The 24873-nt window shown below is 37.7% G+C and overlaps 1 protein-coding gene across 3 annotated transcripts in view; it reads left to right on the top strand.

The window, feature by feature from the left end:
- Positions 1-24650, top strand: part of TAB3 (TGF-beta activated kinase 1 (MAP3K7) binding protein 3) — a 47733-nt gene extending 23083 nt beyond the window's left edge. The window contains exons 2-8 of one of the 3 annotated variants that reach the window (XM_033010034.2): positions 3954-4142; positions 7176-8310; positions 8491-8628; positions 11879-12039; positions 15199-15292; positions 16884-16967; positions 20004-24650. In XM_033010034.2, coding sequence (XP_032865925.1) covers positions 4041-4142; positions 7176-8310; positions 8491-8628; positions 11879-12039; positions 15199-15292; positions 16884-16967; positions 20004-20152 — 1863 coding nt within the window. In that variant the 5' untranslated portion in view covers positions 3954-4040 and the 3' untranslated portion in view covers positions 20153-24650. Of the gene's footprint in view, positions 1-734; positions 756-3953; positions 4143-7175; positions 8629-11878; positions 12040-15198; positions 15293-16883; positions 16968-20003 lie in introns of those variants that run through there. The other 2 variants (XM_033010033.2, XM_033010032.2) reach the window with 2 other exon arrangements.
- The last annotated feature ends 223 nt before the right edge of the window (positions 24651-24873 follow it).

Genomic DNA, 24873 nt, shown 5'->3' with positions numbered 1-24873 from the left:
TAGATTAATTTGCAAATATTGGGTTGAGTTCATGTGAATGCCATTCAATAAATCCACTTTTTATCTGTAGGTGTCAGCATGCATTTGATTAGAAGTCAGGTCAGTGAGACTTAAGAATTACATTTGTGTAGTATTCAGAGGAAGAATTGAGGTTCTTTACCTGACTGTACTTAAATCCATCTGTGTTGTCTCATCCTTGTAATCTAAAGATTTAAATAATCTTTTTCAGATGGAATAATTTATGTAAAATATATAGAAGCAGGGTGCCTTTGAGGTATTGCTTTTATAAACTGATTTGTTTATTGCTGTGTTTTATCTTGTTTTTTTCCTCTTATACTTCTAGGCCCAATTGTTACTATAAAACTCTTAACAATTAACTTTAAATTGTTAAGACCTGACAGACTGTCTTCCAGGTAACCTGTTTTCTGGAAATTCACTCAGGAATTATTTTAGTTGCTACATACATTGTAATTGCATAAGTGCACACCAGTACATAATTTATAAACTTCCAGGTAGTAGGTATTGACCTGATTTATTTTTCAATTGGTTCTCATTACTGATGATTCATGTATCTTCATTTTAGGTGATTTAGTGCTTCAAAAATAACAGCTGTGAAATGGATTACCTTTTGTATATGTTTGAACACATCTGTGAGAAGTATCACGACTACAATAATTCCACATTTTTATTCATTTTTTCAGAGAAGAAGCATCAGTTGATTGATGAAACTGTTGCCTGTTTTCTTAACTTGCAAGGTACACAAATGGCTTAAGGAAAGAAGATTAAATTTAAGATAGTGTTTTCCTGTACATACAATTTGGGTATGTAAAAGGTGTGAAAAACCGATTAGTGTACTTGAATCATGCTTTGCATAATCCCCAAGTTTCATTAGTGGATCCCAGTGTCATCTCTGTGTTAACACAGCTGGAGCAATTCTGCAACAATATCCTTTGGTTTTGCCTTTAGAGCTGCTGTGTATGTTAACTTATCCATCCTTCTCAAGTACTTTCCCATTAAAGTTTGACTACCCTCAACTCATTTTTGAAAGTTATGGACGAAGCAGCTTGCTTTTATTGTGTCTTTGGGTTGTTTTTTGATGTGTTCTGCTCTGTGAACTTTCAGTTAACTATAAAGCTAGTAGCGTAGTGCACCTTAGCATGTCCCTTAGCCTGTGCATGCTGTGAAAGAACGAAGCTTTGAAGGATTGCTTTCCCAGTCTCTTGTGGCTCAGCAGTTCTTGTCTAAGCACTTTACCTGCGTAGTCTATGCTCTAAACTGTAGGCTCTCTGAACAACTTGCTTCTCCACCTGCTTGTTGCTGTGGAGCTACATGGGAAGCAACTGTTGTATTCCAGCCAGTTTGTGCCTGCTTAGAGTGGAAAGTGTGCAGTCAGTTGTAGGCAAGGTCAAGATGAGTAGGCAGGACAAAATGCTGGACAATAGGTAGGACAAAATGCTAGGCTTCTGGGTATGGCAGTAGTGAATTTTGTGGTATTGGCTGAGAGATAACAAATCTCCACAGTAGTGTTACCATGGAATTCGAGGAATTCTGAATGGTTGTGTGTTCATGCTTCCCAAGACAATTGTGTCGGGTTCCTTATAGACTTTTCAAGGCTACGTGTGTATCTGTAAAGGCTGGAAGCCTCAACTTTTCAAAATGAGAATGGAAACTTCTGTTAACCATTATATGTGTTTAGAAGAGAACTTGATAAAATTCATAGTTGGCCAATAACTGCCAGTTACTTTGAGTGTTACACTGCTACTCACCACACGTATTCAGCAAGTGTGAGAAAAACATCAAAGAAGTTATTAATTTAGATTATTATAAAAGCATTGTAGAAAAATGTTGTGTGTACTGATGATCAATCTCCAGTCTGCTCACCCATGTTACATTTGAATTTGCATTTGAAGAGAGAAGTGGTGCAAAGGCTTTTGTTCATGCAAATTAAATTCTTAAAATTATTGTCTTCTGTTTCAGATTTTCAGTTACTGTCATTGTTATTCCACAGGGATTTTAACTGCAATTTATTCTGGTAGGATACTTCTCCATCACTGCACTTCATCCTCTGCCTCCTGGGAAAAGGAGAGTTGTCTAGAAACCCATACAGCTAGATTGCTGTTAGGTTTTCTTTGAGAATTCTTGTGGTGGTCTGCCTTTCAGAGTATGATGTTTGTCACTTAAAAAAGTAGGTTTTATAAAAGATTCCCTGACTGTGAGTATAGATAGGAAGTTTCAGCTGGCTCTTGTAGTCAGTGGACGCTCGTTTCCTTTTAAAATAAAAGGGGTTTGCAGGATTACTGCAGTGAATAGTACTGCATTGTGATTATACAATGTAAATTTAATGTCGTATTTCTTAAATGGCAGCAGGTTAATTCATATATCTCACTGTTCCTTAAACTTGTCTCATTTATCTTGAGAAAGAAGGTGATGTGACAGATGTAATACTGGGTACTAGAATAAATCAGATATGACAGAGAGCAAGCCTTCCAGTAAGCATATGTGTTATTTAATGAATGCTAACGTCAGTTAAGAGCTGTCCAAATAGAAAACAGCCAGATAGTGGAGTGAACTTGACTTCTGGTTTTGTTATGGTGGTGGTGGTTGTTCCTTTTCCGAGAAAGGAATTACTATTTAGAAAGAGGTGAAAAAAGAAAGGCAAATATTCAAAATAATCCCCCAAAACCTCCAAACCACCAAAGCTTTTTTACCCTAAACCTGACATTTTATATTTATTTGAAGATACATATTCTATTTTCTTGCCTATGAAAACTAAGAGACTTTCTTAAGAAAGATACAGGAAACTGTTGGAGTTAGTGCATAAAGGTATACATATGTTGGTGCTGATCTGTTGCACTGCTCTAGACTGCTATTAGAAATTGAGCTAACAAGTGAAAAGCTGACTGGAATACCTGTACTATGTGCCACTCACAACTGCACTGAGGCTGAGATAAGCATGGTTTAAACTTGAGACTTGGAGGAGCTAATACATTACTTGAACACCAACTCTGCTGGTATCTGTCTTTCATTTCTGTTTTTGAACACATCACTCTATTCTCTGCAGTTAAGAATTCAACTGAGTGGTAGTGTTGGAAAGGCTTTTGAAGCTTAGAAAGAATAGATGTGTTACGCAGGCAATGCCATGCACCAGCTTCACACAAAGTCTTTGTGAATCTTTAGTTAGACTTCAGCTACCTTTTGATTACTGCTGTGATCATGATCTACAAGTGAGAAACGCATTTGTTGATTCAGACTGTATTCATCTTCTAGTAGTCCTTGGGTACTGAAGTTCAGGTAGAGTCTATTTGCTGTTGAATACAAGAATCCTGAAATGGAAAGAGGGTGTTTTGCCTCCAATCGTGTCAGTATGAATATAATAGGTGCTTTACACAAATCCTACAGATGCTTATCATAGTCATAAGAAGGGTTCTTTAAATTCTGTTTAGCTTTTGTTGTGTTTCACAAAAATTGCTTCCAACTTCTTGGATCTGTAGTTATGTAAAGAGGAAAGAGCTTAAGTCCTATAACTAGAGGAGTGGTTTTGGATAATTGTGCCACTTAGTTTTCCATGCTGTTATTTCTAGCATGTTGTAAATAATGAAGACATGCGTGCTTTGTAATAACTTTAGATTTTTCTATAAACTGTTCAGAATTTCACTGGGAGTAAGTATGTAACAGTTCCATCCTATGCAGGTTAGATTAAGTTATGCCTACATGGTACCACAGTGGGACTGTAAAGACCTGAACTAGCACATTCCAACCTGTGGTATGTTAGGTGTTTTAATATTAGAATTTGAGACATGATGATTCCCACTTTTGCATTTAAGCCATTATCTCTCTTGATAACTAGATCTAAAAATGGAATACAGTAATTCTTTTACACATGCTGTTGGGGTGGAAGGAAAAGTTGTAGTGATAGCTTAAAAGGTAATTGATTGTGGTTTTCTTTCTTACAGAAAATGCCAGAAGCCTCAGAAGACCATAATCATTGGAAGGCCTGTTGACTTCCATTTTTTGGTAATCTGCAACATCATCAATCTGGCATGGCGCAGGGCAGTCAACAACTCGATGTGCAGGTACTCCATGATCTCCGACAACGTTTCCCTGAGATACCTGAAGGGGTGGTATCTCAGTGCATGCTTCAGGTAAAGAGTTTTTAAGAGTCAGTATATTTTTGTAGTATGAAAATTCTTTTTAGTCATATACATGGAGCATAGATTTTCATGTTTCTGGTTTTATTTTGAAAGGGTAGAAGACTCCACAACTTGCATTTTTGTCCTGTCTTTTATGTACAAAGATTTTATCATTCTTCACTTAAATTTGTGGGGGGGTTTTCACTATTTTTTCCTTGTCTGTGTGACTGTATTCATACAGGGAATAAGGAAGGTGGCTAATGGGATGATTATTGATGATGGCTACATAAATAGCATACATATACTGGCAGAGATTTTAGCACACTCATTCTTCCAAGATAAGGAACTGGCCTTAGCTATGAATCTAAAGGTTTTCTGTCTTCATAGTATCTTCTTGCCACAGTTGTCCAAAGGTTTGTTTTAACTTCTCTGTTTCCAAGTCAGGTGGCAGTTCTTTTTTTCTTTTCCGCTTATTCCTTCCACCTTCATCTAAAAGCACGACTCAGAAGTGATAATAAGTGACCACACATGATTATTTTTCAAAGTCATGGTCATCTGGGAATGCCTTCCATTAATGGGAAGATTCAGGAGCAGAATAGAAACATGTAAGATCTGGTTTGGCCTTTTGTGGCTGTGGCTAAGGTGGAACCTAGTGCGATAACTGCTCCATATGAAAGTAGTGAAGCTATATTTGCATCGTACTTGTCCCTGGCAGAAGGTAAGTTTACGTATAACTGTGGCTGTAATTTTTGCACAGTGTGTCTTCTAAACCATACAAATACAATTAATTACTTTCAGAAAAATGTAAAACAGTGAAAGTCCTGCAATATAAAGCCTTACTTATCCTGACAGTCATCTCTTCTGTAAAGTACATGATTCTTTTGATGAATTATGTTGAAGTTATAGACATTTTTAAACTGATAAAAATAAAAAACTCCTAATGCAGCAGAAGCATATGGTGTTCTATATCTATAATATGGTGTTCTGGATAGATAGTTAACATTACATTGCAAATATCTGTTATTTTTTTAAGTGTAGAATTTGTTTCCAAACCCACCTTCTATTTGTTTTAACATACGAGAACTGGTTTCCATTAACCTTTTGCGATACATGCACTAGATTTAAACCAGTGTGAGTTTTGGACCTAGCAAAAATTGAGGGTCCTTTGAAATGACAAATATATCCCATATCCTTAGAAGATAAGACTAGGGCCTGTCCTGTCTACATTCTCTCTATCTCCACCCTGATGAAGTCACTTAGGGCAGCTGAGTACGTACGCTCTTTACAAAGTCCTGTTTAGATGGCACATGGCTGATGGTAGTGGTTACCATTTTTGAGACTGCTATCTTGGCACTGTGGTGCTAATTATTTTTACAAGGTCTGGTTGCCACATGTTCTGTCTGGTTTTAAATTTTTCTGTGATAAGTCTGGATATTCCCATTGGCCTTTGGGGTCCAGAAGGGGAGCTTGACATGAAGGGTAAGTAGACCAGGAGAAGTATCCATGGAGTGAGAGCCATGCATAATTAAGTGTTGGATTCTTCTGTCTTCTGTCTGTTCAGTAGTAAGTCTTCATCTGAGAAGATGCTGAATATGTGTGTTCATCTGATGATGAAATCGTATGCAGTTTGGGGAAAGTCTTCTTCACTTTAGTATTAAGACTGACAAGGTATCAGTCCCTTAGAAAAGAAATACAACTGTGACTTTTCAACCATTGAACAGGCTGTTGTAAATTGCACTGAAAGCCACATGAGTATTAATATGTATACAAACTTTATATAATGATAGTATAGTGATAGTGTTTAAAACAGAAGTGAAACCATTATTAGTGTATATTCTTTAGAATGGTAATCTTAAAACACTAAGGAAGGCAGGGGTGTATGCTTGTATATATAAATATGTACACGCTTGTTCTGGTAGGAGGTGCTGTATGTCACAGAAGGTACCAGTCTTGGATCACATATAACTAATTTCGGGTACTGAGGGCCAGATGTAGTTGAACTTAACTTAAAATGAACTTTTTTTCTTTAACTACTGTTTAAATTAAAAACTGAACCACAACTGATACAGTCTGTTGTGTCAAAAACTGGGGAGAAGAAAATAAATCAACAATCTGGAATTCTTTCTAGTGATTTTACTCTTTTTCAAAAGCTTTCATCTCTGTCATCCTTTCAGCAACACTAGATTAGGCTTAAATGAGTGGAGAGGGGAAGAGAGGAAAGGGAATTCCCCATTATACTTTTGTTTTGATTCATAATTTATTGTCTGTATAGTTTCAGCTGCTGTCACCACAGAACAAATCAAAATGTTTACAGGGGTTATTTGGTTTCTCACCGATGTATGAATGTAAACCTCTTTTTAGCTTTGAGCCTGATATTCTTAAAGGAAGATGAAATTATGTCATAACTGTAGGGTGCTTTATGGAATTGCCAGTACTTTTTCAAGCAGTATTTATTCTAACTTCATTTTTTAAGGCACTAAATTCTGTTCTACCAAGAGAAACTGGTTTAAAATGTTGGGCTTTTAAACTTTCAGGTGAAGCAAAATGCTCGGCTAAAGCGACATGCTCCAGTAAAGTGAAATACTCTGGTAAAAGTAAAATAAAGGTGAAAACAGTAAACACTTAAGTAAACAAAATGTCATCTACATTATCGTTTCAACTTTACAGAGTTTGCAATTTTGCTCTAGTTTGATTTGATTTGTGTTGCTATTAGAAGTTGTTAATTGTACATACCTGTTCCTTGTAAAAGATGCCAATAGTTCTAACCATTGTTTTCCCCAAAACTGGACTTGATTTTTTTAATATGCCATACTGTAGCTAGTGTTGCCATAGGATTTTGCTAGATGCAATGTGAGCTATGTGCTACTTGCATACTATGACTTAGTAGGTATTACATTTATTTCAAAATTCGTTTACGTGAAATGTTTTTGCTAGTTGTGTTCAAGCTAGGCTTGATTGCAGCTTCAGTTGAATGATTGTTGAGTGCTGAGCAGTGGCTTTTTCTTTTGCTATTTGACAATAATAGGTGTCCATTCTTACTCCTAGAACAACAACAACCTAGATGCCTGTTGTCGAGCCCTTGCACAGGAGAGCAACAAATACTTATATATGGAGTACCATAGCCCTGATGACACCAGAATGAATCGAAACAGCCTTTTGCACATTAACCTGGGTATTCATCCTCATACCAGCTATCACGCAGGGGATGGAGCTCAACTTAATGGTGGTCGTACACTGGTACACAGTTCAAGTGATGGACATATTGATCCACAACGCACAGCAGGTAAACAGCTGATATGCTTAGTTCAAGAACCACATTCTGCTCCCGCTGTTGTGGCAGCTTCTCCTAGTTACAATCCATTTTTCATGAATGACCAGAATAGAAATGCAGCTACTCCTCCTCCACAGCCACCTCCACAGCCATCTTCCATACAACCAGGAATGAACACGTCTGCTATGCAAGGCCCTCCTCCCACGTATATGCACATACCTCGGTACAGTACAAATCCCATTACTGTTACAGTATCACAAAACCTCCCCTCTGGACAGAGTGTACCCAGAGCTCTACAAATTCTTCCACAGATTCCAAGCAATCTTTATGGGACTCCTGGCTCTATTTATATAAGACAAACATCTCAGAGTTCTTCAGGACGACAGACTCCTCAGAATACACAGTGGCATTCATCGCCACAGGGCCCAGTTCCACATTATACTCCCCGTCCTCTACCTGTGTATCCACATCAACAGAACTACCAGCCTTCTCAGTATTCTCCTAAGCAACCCCAGATCCCTCAGTCAGCTTTTCGATCACCACCGGCATCCCAGTGTCCCTCTCCCTTTGGCTCTCCTCAACACCAAGTTCAACCTCCTCAGTTGGGTCATCAGAGTTCACATGTTTTCATGCCTCCTAGTCCTTCAACTGTCCCACCCCATCCATATCAGCAAGCATCCCAGACTTTTCAGAAACAAGGTGGTCACTCTGTATCATATCTTCCTCCTTTTGCTGGACCTAGTTTATCCAAAGGTTCCATGAATAAAATAGAAATTACAGTTGAGCCACCGCAAAGACCTGGGACTACAATGAACAGAAGTCCTTCACCAATAAGTAATCAACCATCTCAACGAAACCAGCACCCACTGTATGCAGCCACTACTCCTCCTTCAAGCTCTCCATCAAGAGGTATGTCGGGTCAACCCAAACCTCCATTTAGTGTTAATCCAGTATATATTACCTACACTCAACCAACCGGACCTACAGGTGCACCAACACAGTCTCCTCGGGTAATGGTATCTCAGCCGAACCCAACCATTTTTAAAATCACAGTAGGTCGAGCACCGACTGAGAATCTTTTAAATTTAGTGGACCAAGAAGAGCGTTCTGCAGCACCAGAACCTATTCAGCCTATTTCTGTAATCCCAGGATCTGGAGGAGAAAAAGGAAGCCATAAGTATCAGAGAAGTTCTAGTTCTGGATCAGACGACTATGCTTACACTCAAGGTAAATGTTTCATCCTGCAAATTGTATTAGTATAAAATGCATTTTCAGCTTGATTTTGCTACCTATTAAGTGAGAATTTTTGAACCTGTACAGAGAAGAATAGAAATTGCACCAAAAATTATCAAATGAGAGAGTTTGTTCTGATTTTTAAGAAATTTTGCCAGATTTCAGCCTAATACCTAAAGAATTTCTGAGGTTATTAGAGTTGCTATGCTTTTGATGTTAGGGGCATTTCTTAAAAGAAGACAATGCAGCTAAGAAAAGTAAGTGGTATATTCACATACTGTGTGTCCAGTTTGTTAATTCTGTGTTGAAGAACTGTGTCATAAATTCACATGTGGATTTTATTATTTTTTTGTATTTGTTCCATACTTAGATGCTTAATAAAACCTGAAGCACTAACTTCTGCAAGGAATTTGAATCTAATTTATTTGGTTTAGGTTGAAGAATATTAGGTGAAAGAGGATATAGAGATAGGATTGCAGCTAAGATTACTTTGGGTGTCAATACGAATTATGTTTTTGTTTTGAAAGGTATTAATTATTTTGAAGAACTTAGCCAAAAGTTCACTTCTTCCACTTACAGTTTTCAAAGAAGAGGAAGAGATTGGCAGACAAATTTTAGGATGTGTTTTTTGCTGCGTAGAGATAGAACATAGTCAGTCTTAATGACACATGTAAATGAAGAATTAAGTAATTTAGTTAAAAAAAAAAAAAAAAAAAAAAGGTGAAATCTAACCGTTAGCTGAAAACTGCTTTTCTTGAGTAACCTGCTTCATAGATTTGAAACATTTAAAATTGAGCAAATTAATCTGTCTGCAAACATTCGAATCAATCATTTGGGGTAATGGCAGAATGATATTCAGCAGCAATTATTTAAAGAATGTGCTTTGTTTCTGGATTTGTGTTTGGAAAAGAGTCTCTTCCTCCATTGGTCCTTCTAGCTTTAGCCTTCCTTTCACTTTAGAGAGCTGAAATACTGGTTATAATGCTGCTTTGTAGTTCTTGATTTCTTATTTTGCTTCGTGTCTTTTGAGCAATTCTGACTCATCAATGAAGAGCTGTTCTGTACCTGGTAGACCCAATTAGAAATCTTAATTAGAGAAAGAACACTAGTAGGTCTGTAACTCCTAGGCCATATTGCTTTGTTTGGTAGTGCTCCTATTACAGCTTCATTGAAGATTGTCAGTTATGTGAGAAGACTTGTAAGTAGCTTCACATAACTGAGGAAAACAAACTCTGAAATGTAAAAATCTGGTTTTGCCTTTGTATATTTGACTAGTTTTGTGTATTTGGCAAACAAAACCAATAAAACAGTTGGTATATGCTTTTTGGGGCATTTGCTTTTGTGGCTATACCTACCATAGCTGGAACTTTATTATAGCCTTTAGTATTGCTGCATTCTGAGCTCTTGAAAGAGATAAATTGTAGAAGAAAAAATGTAAGAGTTTTTACTACCACAAAAGAGTCCTAAAGAAGAGTGTATTTAACAGCTTAATAAAGGAAACAAGTTAATTTTCATTTAAATATGAACCATTGTGAAAAGTATTACCACAAATCCATTCTGGTGTCTTTACTTCCACTGTTTCTTTGTAGTGTGACTCACATTTGGGTTGTACGAGAGTATAATGCGTAGCTATATACTGTAGTCATATCAGATGTCAAGTTGAAGGAGTCACACAAAGACAAGGTTTGATAGTAATAGTGGAAAATCGTACAGCCTAGTATCTGTATGGGTTTTTTTTTTTAAATTCTGTGATCTCTTAAACTCTGCTTGGATGACTTATGCTATTTCAAAAAGTAGAGAACAGTTCTGGTCAGTAATACTGGTGCCTGTATTATAAAAACAGCTGATGTTACTCTTTGATAGGATATTCAGTGTTTATTCTTTGTCTGTGAATTGGTGGATCCATACAAAATCCAAATTATAGAGCTAAATTTTTGCACAGAATACTGACATCTGATTAAAAAACCTGTAATTTTTATGCTCCTGACTGTTGTGATTTTTTGTTTTTTGTTTTTTTTTTTTGTCTTCCCCCAGTAAATTGTGTCATATTGTTGCTTATTTTTCTGACTTTTTTATTTTAGCTAATATGCAAATATTCTTGAGATATTATGTGGTTTTTGTTTGCCTGTGTTGGATAGAGGTGAAGAAAAGGGCAGGTGCTGGCTGGTGCTTTGTATGAAATAGCGTTTTGTAGATTCTGCAGCTTCTTCATACATTTGAACAGTTTGCTGGAATATTGTTATATGAGCAGCATGCTTGTCTGTCTACCCACAGCAAATTTCTCTTATTTTTATGTGTCCTAGTAGACTTTAATCAGGTAAAAACAGCCAGATCAGAAAGTGCTAAGCATCACACTGATTAACTTGGCCAATTTTGCATCATGATGAAATACTGAGAAGTGCTCTTCCTGTAAAAACTGAGTATTATTTTCTAGCTAGTAAAAATTATTTCTTTGTCTGCCCTGGGAGCCCAACGTCAGCTTTGAACTGAGAGTCATACTTCAGTACCATGGCAAAAATATGAAAGAATGATTAACAGCAGAGAGAGGTTCAAAAGGACAGTGAATCAGCTCCATTGTAGAATTAAAGACTGAAGCATCTGAGCTGTCCCTACTTTTTATTTTCTGGATTCTCTAGTCTGTTTTATTAAAGTTCTATAGTTTTGCCTTTGAGCACTGGGGAATTTATAGTATTGAGAATTACAGTACTCTCTGAAAAGCTAAGACTCCTTAAAGTTGTTATAGCATAATCTGTAACAGCAGTGAAAAAAAAAAATACAGGACTGACATTTGGCTAATGTCTCAAGGCTAGTGTGTCAGATGCCGTTGAGCAGCAGATGTGGAGTGTGTGTTACCTTCTGATCTTACCTCTGGTATTTATTTTTTTTTGTCAGTACAGTATTAATATAACTAGGTTGCTGTTTCATCCTGAGAAGCTGTCTCCTTGCACAGGTGCCTTTGTATTTTTGAGACGAGAAAGACCAAATGCAAAAAAAGAAGCTTTGACCAAAATGGTAATATCAACTTCAAGTTACTGTCTAAAATATGTTTTTATTCTGGAAGAACTTTGTTCTAAATTGTAGTTCATTTGGCATGAAAGCATCTTCACACTGATATTTGGCTGCATGTTTATGATCACTTTTTTTTTTCCCAGAAAGGTCACTCATGAATCTTACGCATAAGTTAAGAATTCAGTTTTCCAGGTTTTTGTGTGTTAGTAACTGTTTCTTCCATGTTAAACATTAGCCTTGCTGTTACATCAGCGAGCAAGGATGGAGAGATTAGCAAAGGAACTGAAGCTTGAGAAAGAAGAGCTCGAACGCCTGAAAGCTGAAGTCAATGGTATGGAGCATGATCTAATGCAGAGGCGGCTGCGAAGAGTTAGCTGTACAACTGCAATTCCAACAGTAAGCAATTTGTTAGTATTTTAATTCAAGATACAGATTTGTTTATTATGTTTTCATGAACTAAAGTATTAAACAGGAAGTATTTTTGGGTATAAAATCTTCACTATTTGGACATTATTTTTCAAGTTCTTGGCTTGTTGTAAGCCAGTTCTTATAATTTAAGAAACAGATACGCGTCCAGCTTTCTTTGTGTTCACAACACAATTTCTGAAACTTGTATACATGTGCTTTTCTGGATCGCAGAACTGAATAGATAATTACTTTCCTAACGACCTATAAAAGTGTATGTCCAAGTCTATTTAAAGAGCCTGAACCATATACAGCTTGGTGTTCATGCAGCAAGGTTTCATAGCTTTTTTTAAAGGTATTTTGTTGTTTGAGTAGCTGCATGTCATAGGCAATCTATTTCCTATTTGGTATGTGCAGGATGCGCCAAGTAACTTTTCAGTGGTGGTCTTGGCTCAAATAATTTGCACCTCTCTCTCCTCTTTTCCTTGTTGGTTTTTCGTGTCTATGTGACTTCCACCTGCAAGTGACTGTAGCCCAAACATCTGTATGGCTCTGATAAGAGAATTCATCTGACTGAAAAATAACTTCTACTTTGTGCAGTTGTTAGCCAAATCAGTTCAGACTTACTGTGTTGACATAAACAATGCACACGGATGTAGGCTGGGAGGCATAGTAGGGGCTGTTAGATGCTTAACTAGTGCGGCTGCTGTATGTCTCACCTGCATTTGGAGGTGTGTTCCTGGGAGGAATACAGAAGCACTGTCTGAGAGTGCAAGGATGAGGTTGGGAAAACCAAAGCCCAAGTGGAGTTGGGTCTGCGTGGGATGTCAAAAGTAAAAAGAAGGCTTCTGTTAGCACACAGGTGACAAAAGAAAGGGTAGCGAAAATGTGGGCCCATTTCTCAATGAGACGGGGGACCTGGTTACATAGGACATGGAAAAGGCTGAGATAGTGAATACTACCTTTGCCTCGGTCTTTACAGGCCTTCAGGATTCCAAAGTTCCAGAGACCGCAGGAGAAATCTGGAGCACGGAGGGAGAGGATCAGGTCAGGGAATATTTAAGCAAAGCGGACGTGAGTTCATGAGTGCTGAGGGAGCTGGCAGATGTCATTGCGAGGCCACTCTAGATAATCTTTGATTGATTATGGTCTTTGGGAAAAGTGCCTGGACACTAGAGGAGAGCAAATGGTATTCCTGTCTTCAAGAAGCCGGCCTCAGGGAACTACAGGCTGGTCAGCCGTACCTTGATTCTTGAAAAAGTGGTGGAGCAGCTAATCTTGGAGAGCATTTCTAGACACATGAAGGACAAAAAAGTGATCAGCAATAGTCAGCATGAATTCGCCAAGGGGAGGTCAAGCATGACCAATTTGATAAACTTCTAAGATGAAAAGAGTGTCTTGGTAGATGCGGGGAGAGCAGTGATTATTGTCTACCTAGATTTCAGTAAGGCTTTCAGCACTGACTCCTGCAAGACCTTTGTAGAGAAGCTGATGAGGAGACAGTGGGTGGATTGAAAACTGGCTGAACAGCCAGGGCAAGAGTGTGGTAATCGGTGGCACAAAGTCTGGTTGGGGATCAGTAACTAGCAGTGTACTGCAGGGTGGTCGGTATTGGGCCTGATCGCATTTAATGTCTTCCTTAATGGTCTTGATGATGGGACAGAGTATATCCTCAGCCAGTTTAATGATGATACAAACTGGGAGAGTTGTGCTGCCATTCAGAGGGATCTCAACGAGCTGGAGAAATGGGCTGGCAGGAACTTCATGTCATTCATCAAGGGGAAGTACTAAGTCCTGCACTTGGGGAGGGACAACCTCATGCACCAGTATAAGCTGGGGGCTGACCAGCTGGAAAGCAATTTTGCAGAAAAGGCCCCGGTGGTCCTAGTGGAGACCAAACTGAAAATGGGCCAGCAGTGTGGCAAAAAAAGGCTAATGATATCCCGGGCTGCAGGAGTGTTGCCAGCAAGGGGAGAGAGGTTACCCTTTCCCTTTATTTAGCAGTGGTGAGGCCACACTTGGAGCATGGTGTCCAGGAGTAGGCTCCCCAGTACGAGAGAGACATGGTCATACTGGAGAGTCGAGCGAAGGGCCACAAAGATGATTGAGCATCTTTCCTGTGAGGCAGGCTGAGAGAGCTGGGACTGTTCAGCCTTGAGAAGAGAATGCTCAGAGGGATCTTACCAGTGTATAGAAATACCTGAAGGGAGGGTGCAAAGAGGACAGAGCTGAGCTCTTTCCACTGGTGCCCAGTGACAGGACTAGAGGCAGGGGGCACAAACTGAAACACAGGAGGATCCTCTGAACCTCAGGAACCACTTTTTTACTGTGTGGTTGACTGAGCACTGCCACAGATTGCCCAGGGAGGTTGTAGAATCTTCATCTGTGGAGATGCTCTAAAGCCATCTGCTATCTGGACAGAGGTTTTGGACCAGATGACCTCCAGAGGTCCCTTCCAACCTCAAACATTCTGTGATTTTGTGACTGTGATGCTGGAATGTATCCTAGGATAAGGTTGTTATTCCTACATATGTGTTAATAAACTCTGCTCCTATCATTAAGAACACTTTGCATTCCAGTACCTTTGGGTTTCTGAATGATACGGAAATATTTGAACTTAAATAACTGATTATTCTGTTAAGGATATTTACTGTCTTGCAACATTGGACGATTTAAATGTAGTGGGCTGGAAGATTTGGCATGTTGGAGCTCCTTGGGGTAATGCAAAAAAATAAACATCTGACCTTATTCGGTTATAATCATGTAATAATGTGAGCTGCAGCTTGTATTCTTTTTCCTGATCATCTCAATGTAAACTCATGTAGCAAGTCATCACTTTGTACAGAATTTTATAAGGTGTATGGTTTTATAAATTTGAGCTCAGCTATGTCTTCTTCCTAATTAATATTAAGTAACTTGTTAATTTTTATTGGTTTGGTTTGTTTTCCTTCTCAACTAGAATAATGTTTTTTGAGGGAATAAATTGGGTAGGGGGGGTGGGACAGACAGTGGAGTCTTGGCTGTTTTTTTCAGTGCTTTACTATACTCAGTTTCTAATAAAGCTGTTAACAAAGATATAGCAATGTTATTTCTATGTCACATAAGATGCTGGTTTTCCCACAATTACTATTTTGGGTTGTTTCTTTCTAGCCTGAGGAAATGACCAGATTGAGAAGCCTCAACAGACAGCTCCAGATAAATGTTGACTGTACACTGAAAGAAGTTGATCTCCTTCAATCTAGAGGTATAGAATTGATAGGTTTAAAAAAAAAAAAAAAAAAAAAAAAAAAAAAAACCATAATTCCAATATGGGTGGGAGTGCTGAGGGTAGGAAGGCCCTACAGAGGGATCTGGACAGGCTGGATCGATGGGCCAAGGCCAGTTATATGAGACTCAACAGGGCAAAATGCCGGGTCCTGCACTTGGGTCACAACAACCCCATGCAGCCCTGCAGGCTTGGGGAAGAGAAGAGTGGCTGGAAAGCTGCCCATCAGAAAAGGACCTGGGGGTGTTGGTTGACAGCCAGCTGAATGTGAGTCATCAGTGTGCCCAGGTGGCCAAGGCCAACAGCATCCTGGCTTGTATCAGAACTAGCGTGGCCAGCAGGACCAGGGAAGTGATTGTCCCCCTGTACTCGGCAGTGGTGAGGCCACACCTCAAATATTGTGTTCAGTTTTGGACCCCTCACTACAAGGAAGACACTGAGGTGCTGGAGCGTGTCCAGAGAAGGGCAAGAAAGCTGGTGAAGGGTCTGGAGCACAAGTCTTGTGGGGAGCGGATGAGGGAACTGGGGATGTTTAGCCTGGAGAAAAGGAGGTTGAGGGGAGACCTTATCGCTCTCTAGAGCCACCTGAAAGGAGGTTGTAGCGAGATGGGTGTCGGTCTCCCAAGTAACAAGTGACAGGACAAGAGGAAATGGCCTCAAGTTCTGCCAGGGAGGTACAAACTGGATATTAGGAAAAATGTTTTCACTGAAAGAGTTGTCAAGCATTGGAACAGGCTGCCCAGGGAAGTGGTTGAGTCACCATCCCTGGAGGTATTTAAAAGAGGTGTAGGTATAGCACTTAGGGACATGGTTTAGTGGTGGACTTGGCAGTATTAGGATTGCAGTCATACTCGATGGTCTTAATGGTCTTTTCCAACCTAAATGATTCTATGGTTCTAATATATTATATGCTTAAATGTGGATACTTGGACTCTTTAAAGTTCAATTTTGGTTATCAATATCAACTTATATGTAAAAGATGTCTTTTTCAGTTGCAACCTGATAAACTTGACTTGCTAATATTTCTGTTGACCAAATTAAATTACATTACCAAGGAAGTGGTGACAAAAGTGACTTTGTCAAAAGCAAATTAAAATAACCCACTTCCTTAGTGAAGGTTCTTCACTTAAAAATTTAACTTTTTGCTGAAAAAGGTTCTGACCAAGTAATAACAAAACAGAACTACAGGTTGCAGCCAAGAAGGTGGCAAACAGAAATCTACTCATGACTTTAAAAGTCCTCTTTCTGTGACAGAAACTTGACATAAATACAAGTAGATTAGATTATGTCCCTTTTTACCAAGAATGTGTCCTACAGAAAGATTTAGATTTTCACATTTTTAAGGAAATACAGAATGTTGATCTGGAGTTTCAATATGGGATTAGCTAAAAATGACTAGAATCAACACGAAATTGAAAATATGTGACAAAAGACTACTCAGGAAAAAGCTAATATATAATGTCATAATAAAAAGATGTATAAAATCTGAAGCCTCTAGATATTCATATTGTTGGGATAAGGATGTAAATAACCTTTGAGTTATGCTTTCTTACTTTTTATTTTCTAACAGGGAACTTTGATCCGAAAGCCGCATGTAACTTTTATGATAACATAGAGCCTGGTCCTGTTGTGCCACCAAAGCCATATAAAAAGGGTAGGTCAACAAACAAGCATCAAGTTACCCAAGCTGCACCAAGAAAACTTTTTTTTTCTTCTTTTTTTAAAACCCCTGTGGTAACAGGAAGCAATTCTAATCATTATAACTTTTCTCTATGCATAAGCCAAACCAGAACATTTTTATGTAAGAGCAGTAATCCTGGCTACAACTTATTTTCCTCGGGCAGTTTGTTGCACATGAATGTTATGTTGTTTGTAAATACTGTTATTCACTATTAGAAAGAGTTGAAAGTATACAAACTTTACATCTTAAATTGATCTTCCTAGTTATGGGGTTTTTTTTTAAATACCTCTAGGTTAAAAACTCAGTCAGATTTGTTTAGCACTCTTTTAGTACATGTTGTTAGGATTTTCTAGTTTAGTTGGGATCTGTTATGCAAGTTTAGTTGGTCATAGCAGCTTTTTAAAATTTGCATTTATATTTTTAAATATATTTTAACCTGACTGGTCACACTTTACCTGTTTTTTGTGCAGAGTGTGAATTTCACAGTAGCCCTGAAGTTTTAGCACAGCAGGAGCTTCAGACATTCTGAAGGACCGAGACAGAACACATTTCCTCACGTCAGTCTAAAGACAGAACAGTGTCCCACTTGTACAAGTTCATTTCTGATTTCCAACATTTTCTGTGTTAATTATATAGTAGCTAGAATTCATATCCAGATTAGGACACATAAGTTCTATGGAAGCACAGGAGCTCTGTATTTAGTCTCACTTTTTGTCCAGTGGAGTTTGTCAGTACATCCCAGAGTAGACCCAACTCATCCTAAGTAGACACTTAGTTGCCGTATAGCTCAGTCGCTCTCTGAACTTCACTACGTTTAGTGGTGACTTTGGAGCAGAATCCCCCCTTTTGTCTCGCGTAATTTTGGACTTTTTTTTTTTACTTCCTGGAATATGTTAAAAGAATGGTTTCAAATATTAGTGGAAATTTTTAAATGCTTTTTATCTTTCTGCTGAAATAGCCAGTCTGAGATCCTGTGCTCTGATATAGGGAAAACAGTGGTCTTTTCTCTGAAAATGTTGTGAGTGATAGGATTTGTAATATTGTGTCTCCTCTTACTGTAACTAGCATGTACTAAAATTGTTAGTGGAAAAGAAGTCACTCTTCTGAATCAGTAATCATATAGTCTGCTTGAAAATCCAAATTTTGTAAATAAGTTCTAGTTGCTGATAAGTACTTTACAAAGGTTTTTGCAGTTGAATTTTTTATTCGAAAAAATAAATTTTTCACCCTCTTTTGAAGCAAGTATTTTACCCTTCAGTGTAATAAAATGCTTCAGTGTAATAAAATGTGGGGATTTAAAAGAAAGAGAAGGCCCAGAACCACTGATCGTGGTTCAAAAAAACCCCAGCCAACACTGGGATGAGTTCCCTGCATTGCATAGGTGGTAGTGTCCAGGGAAGTAGCAGCAGGTGAGCTGTGGCATGAAGGCAGCTGCCTGGATTCATGTTAAATTGCAGTGGTCATGTGGCTGATTGAAGGCACTACTACTTCATGATGCTTGAAAAGATTCTCTTAATAACACTAGCCTATTTGATTTATCATTTCAAAGCAAAATAATGAACATGCAAAACTTGCATGGAATAAGTGATTTTATTCGACAATTGGAAAGATAGTGTCTTGTAAGGATTTGTATGACTTTTATGACCAGCTTCCCAGTTTTGTCTGTCAACTTAGAGATCAGTTTTAGGGCTGGTGTACAGTGTTCTGAGCTTGGCTTTTAAAATGGAGCTGTCAAATTTATGGTTTGGGATTTTTTTTCTTAAAAAATTCCATTTCCTTAATATTCAGCTATTGAAGGTGTGGGCAGACAGGTCTGGGCAGACAGGGGGCTGCTCTGTGCTGCCATCTGCCTAGTCAACATGAATGCAGCCTAGTGTCCACACTACTTGCTTGCTTAGAAGGAATTTGTTGAGGCCAAGTACCCTTGATGTGACTACGCAGCTTCTGAGCTGGAGAGGGTTTACATCTAAGCAAAGATGTTACTTTTGTTTTCTTTAAGTATGTCTCTGAAGACAAACCTAAGTACTGTTTGCACTAACTTTGTCATCAGCCACGTGCTAGATTTCTTAACAGATGACAGCAAAGCGTGCACTTTGAATTAGAAATTGCAGTCCTTTTTTACAATGAAAGTTTGGTTTTTCATTAAGCTATTCTACAGATGTTTGTTTAGCAGATGGGTATCTTAACCTTATCATCTAGGTATGTGTGCTAATATTTTGAATATTGACATTTTGTAAAATGTTGTGTTTCCACATCCTAGAAGTATTTGTCACTTTTAGTAGATAACCTGAGGTGTTGAAGTGGTGTTAGGAGACATAGGAAAACCTGGTCTTTCTGCAGGTTAATACCTGATGTATGATTTGCATACGTACTGATTTTATGAATGAAAGCAGATGTAAATGCTGCTTCACATACACACATCCTTGCTGCAAAGCCATGATGAAGAAAAACAGTCATCTTGTTTTGAAACAGGCCTACTATTTTGTCTTTGTATTGTATTTTCTTTAGCCTGGATAAACGCTAGGAAAAGATGCAAAAAACGTATCATCTGTCAGACTGTTTGAAGAAACTTAAGTTAGAAGTAATATTTCATTTCAGGTAGAGTAGTATGATTGGAATTTAGACTTTGGTAATGGACTGCTGTATGTAGTGTAAACCTGTAAAGTCATTCCTTAACAGGATGGTGGTGTAGTCCCAGTAATAAACTTCTCTGTATGTTTTAAGCTATTAAACCTTTAGCAGTATCAGTGACCTAACAGTGATGACTGTTCTTTTTGTTTTTATTATAGTATGGTTAAGTGATTCTTTACAGAAAATTTAAGTATTCACATTTCACAAACTGAATTAGAAGTACTTTAGCTAAAGACTCTTAATGTTACTGAAGTGGGAAGGTTTCCATGTTCATTTTAAGATAGAAAGTTTACTGAGGTGACAAACGAATAGCATGATCTTGCCTACCATCCTTCTCTTCTGAAATATGAGAATTTTTTTTCCTTTGGCTTTCTTTAGAGCATCAAAACAGCTCCAAACAGACTCCACGGACTCAGCCAAGAGATGAAGACTTTGAAGGGGCTCCATGGAATTGTGATAGCTGCACCTTTCTAAATCACCCAGCACTAAATCGCTGTGAGCAGTGTGAAATGCCACGATACACCTGAAAATCAGGAAGGGGCTGCACTGGGTTGAAAACAGGCTCTCAAGCCAACTGCTGTAGGAGAAGGAAACATGGGGAACCTTTCAGTCCATCTGCCCAGCCTTTGCCAGTCAACAATCTTCATATTGCAAGGGGTGGGAGTAATGTGTTAAGATGTTTCTGCTTGTGCTACACTATAAATAAATAAATAAAGGAGGAAATTCTTTCTTATCCCATTGCATTGAGCAAAGCAGAAAATGAAACCTGAAAATGTAAAAGGATTAATTTGGGGGAAGAATGTATACAGGAAAGCAAGTAACTACTGGTGTTAGTCCTGTGGTTATAGTTACTGCTTAGTGGCTCTAAAACAAACAAAGAAAAACAAAAAACAAACAAAACAAAAACAAACCAACAAACAAACCAACAAACAAACTTTTTTTAAAGAAATTATAGGACTCTTAGTAATGGTGTGAAATGTTACACTTAACCAGAAAAACTGAAGAGCCAGAGCTGACTTAACCTGGCCACAGCTAGCTGGAAAACAAAGGCTCCCTGTGCTTCTACATTGTAAGCTACTGAAAAAGAAGACAGGTAAATGCAACAATAAATTTTTGCAACATATAAAAAAGAAGGAGAAGGGTATTTGTAACTGCTGCTTTTTTTCAGGGTAACTTATGTCTACAAAAAATTGCTGTTTGAAATAGTAACCTAAGGTGACTAAATGAGATACCATATGAGTGTTACAGAGAGTTTAATCAGAGGTAATTTTTTACAATCCCTTTTGCTTGTACAGTGCTCACCTGGCTGTGTCAACACCGGTAATAAACTAAGAATGAGTTCTACCTTACTACGGATGAAAATAGTGCTGCATGCTTTCATTAGACCGTCGTGTTTCAAAGCTAAAAGTATGCTTTTATATACAACAATCTTCTAAGCCTGTGCTGTGTAGCAGCACAGTGACATATGCCAAACAGAGACTACTTCAAATTTGGTTTGGAAAACTTGAGCTCAGCCATGGTTGTGTACGAGAAGAGTTTGTACCCAGTTCCTTAGGCCTTTTCAGCTTCCAATTTGTGAAAAATTCATGATGTTTACAGCACAGAAGGTACTTTGTACCCCAGTTCAAAGTTAGCTGAAAAATAATCAATTAGCTCTTCAGTGAAGGTTTATTTGCACATCGTTAATAAACCAGCCTGTATAAAATAGCAGATGCCAGATCCTGAAAAATTAGACACTGCATTCTTTTTATTTTGGTCAGGAAATATTTGCTGTAGGTTGAAGAACACAAGACTTGCAACTGAAAATCATACTGGTACTTTTATGCATATGATATACTGTATTATAAAGGTGATGTTCAATCTGTTTGAATGCTTCAGGTTGCTGTAATAAAGCACTCAATACTTGTGAAATTGAACTTGGGTTTGGGCAGCTGAATGATTATGTTACACAACTGTGCGACTGAATAGGATGTTCTTGTGTACTGGTCAGAAGCTGGTACAGTGCATTTGCGTTTTTATGGTATAACTTTGTCAGGATTGAGACGCAACAAAGCACGTCAGCTGAGTAATGGTAATTGACTTTGCAACTGTGAGGCAAAATGTGCTAGCTGAACCTTACCCGAAGAGATTTAAACTACTTCATTTTAAATTGCTAGCTCATGGCAGCCACATCCATATGGTCAATTACCACAATTCACTTGATGTGTGATAACATGTTAAGCTGTGGCAGAACAATCATGTGTCTGAATCCTTATTTAAAATCAAGCATCGTTTGTAAGGGGTGGGTGGAGAAAAACTCATCTTGACTGCCTTGCTCAATCTGGTGTCTTCTCTCCCTGCAGTTAATAAAGATAACAGTAAAAAACAAACTGTGATCTTAGATGAGGAGCCGGTATTTTAGCTGGTATTTTTCAGTATGTTCTTGCACTAATTAAAACTTCAGCATAATTTTAAATAAGCTAAGAGATCTCCAGCAATCAATGTGCACCACTAATGAGCAAAACAAAGTCAAAGGCATCAGAGCTAGTTTTCCTTCTTTCTCTTTCATTTTCTCTTTCCCCTTCCTTCTGTCCCTCCCCAAAAATTTCTGTCACATGACATGAGAAGGCAAATATTAATTTTGGTCATGTAAATGGACAGTCTGACAAAACTGAGATAAATCAAAAACAGATGAGCAGAAGCATCATATCTAGGATAAGCAGTACCATTGCTGTTATCGGCTGTATAATGAATTACTCAAAACAATACAGTAACTTCATGACTTTTCTATGATGATGCATTTGCCTTCATATTATTTCAATTTTCTGTTCATGTATACTTATGTTGAAGTTCTAGAAGCATTTGTTTTTGCTGGAACAAAATGATAGCAGAAATGACAGCAAATGAGAGTAGGTGTGTCATGCATCAATACAGTTGTGCTGTTTTCAGACAGAATAGATGCTACTTTTGAAGGGGGGGAAATGCATGCAGTCCGATAATTCCCTGAACTGTAGTAAGCATAAAGGGAGACTTGCCAATCTTAGTCATAGCTTCATCAGAGGAAGAGAAGGAAGGCTGCTGTGACAGCAAGATAATTTTTGAAGACTGAGTGAGTGCCGTTAAATTGCAAATTAATTCCTTTGTACCAATAATTTTGCTCCAGTTTTTTAATTACTGTCATTTGTTGCTTGTAAAAAAACAAAAAAACAAACAAAACAAAAACAACAAAAGCAAAACACACAACAAAGCCTTCTGTTGTATTCTTTTACTTGTAAATGCCCATACTCAAACATTAATAGTAAAGACTTTCCATGGTGCTTGAATATTTCTAGTTTGTTAGAATTCAAATTGTATTTTGAATATTGAAAGATCCATTTTCCTTCTGAAAGCAGGTGATGCCGTTCACACCCCAACTGAATTGTAGATTATGCCAAAAAGATTGGTTTATGTAATATTTATTGAATGCACATAAAACCCTAATGTCAGCTGGCATACAAAATGCACTGTATTGTATAAAACTTTTATGTGTGTGTGTGAATGGTGAGATGCTGATGCCATTGTGTTGAGTTAATGCACTACTTGTGTTTTCTTTTTTTCCTTAATGACTGAGCTTTCCCTCAACCATGCTACTAGATTGGTAGAGTTTGTAACTGACTTGGACATTCAGATATTCAAAATGATTTCACTGTTCATTGAAATTTTATATGGCTTATTTTATATTTACTGTGCTATTAAGATGAATTCCCTTCAATTATAGAATACTACTGTAGTTCTTTAAAAGTTTATTTAGAGTGGGGCTTCTGGAAAATGATTCAGAACATAGTAAACCAAAAGAAATCCTGAACTTTGGATCTACTTTTAATTTGATGTAATTATTAGTCTTGTTTGGGTGAAGAGGAAGGGGGTGGGAAGTCAAGCAAAAGGAAATACTTTGTAAAATGTAGTCTTAGATCAGATTGAATTGTGTATCTGTGTGTCTGTGGTATGTGTGTGTTTCCCTTGAAAAATGGGAGGTGTGGTGAAAAGGTGTAATAATTCTTAAAAGAGCTGGTCTCAGTACTTTCTGATTATGATATGCTACTAAATCGCTTTTTTTAAAAAAAAAAAAAACAAACAAACTTTTTCTTTCAGTTACTTTTATCTGTCCCAGATATATATCTCTCATTTCAATTTCTAAATACTTTTACATTTAATATTGATTGTAAAACCCCTTGAAACTGAAATAAAAATACTTGAAATGGGGAGAAGGCAAAATTAAAACAATAAAGAATGTTTTAAAAAAGAATGTGAGATTATTACATATGTTAAAAACAAGCTTGTCATCAGGATGATAGTTTTTGTTTTAAAATTCAGTGGTATACCCTAGAATGTGAAAATGACTATCCTGACGAGAAGTGAACAGTTGGACATAAACAATTCATCAGCTTGTTTCATACCACAGAATTTACGTGCTCTGTACTACAGTGACTCTAAATTCCGTAAAGAAAGATGACATGCACAGATATCACATCTCATAGTCAGTACTGTCTCTATGTGCTGCTGCATTTGTTTCGTTTCAAAATGTCAATATTATATGGAGCTACACATGACTGAATTTTGCCAGATTTCTTCAGTTTGGCGCTTTCATTGCTGTTTATGTCCACAAATATTAATGCAAATATTTTTCTTGGTTTTGAATAATCAGAAATCAATGGAGTTAATGCAATATTATAATCCTGGATTTTCAGTACCTTTGAAAACAATTTTAAAAAACTGTGTTCTTGAAACTTATTTATTTATGGTGGCACCAGTGTATCTAATCCATATTTCCTGCTGTGTGAAACCCTGTTAAATTTTTTCATTAAAAAAAGAAGACACGATCTTGTTTAATCCTGTATATATGGTGTCTACATTCTAGATTTGTGTATGCTGTGAATGAACTTATTACTAAGAGATTAAATTGTATAAAAGCATTCAGAGGCTATGCATGCATGGTACCTCCAGAAAGTGCATACTCCGAGTTGCAGATTCCTGCAAAAATAAATTAATAAAACTAAGCAAACATCACATCCTGCATTTGTTCTTGTATGTAGTAGGTAACATTTAAAAAATACAGCCTATTGGTTTCACAGTCCGGTTGGTTTTGGTCTTCCACTTGAACCCATAACTATAGCAAATCTGTTTCAGGGACTTTTGGCGTTTTTTTTTTTTGGAGATCGATATGATTCTCTTTAGGCAATTGCTGAATGTTGAACTGAGGTCCAAATCCTGTTTCTGTGAATGTGGACAG

The sequence above is a fragment of the Tyto alba genome, unplaced genomic scaffold (assembly GCF_018691265.1).
Source record: "Tyto alba isolate M040663 unplaced genomic scaffold, T.alba_DEE_v4.0 Super-Scaffold_14, whole genome shotgun sequence".
Classification (NCBI taxonomy): domain Eukaryota; kingdom Metazoa; phylum Chordata; class Aves; order Strigiformes; family Tytonidae; genus Tyto; species Tyto alba.
This window is presented reverse-complemented; position numbering and strand designations above follow the sequence as displayed.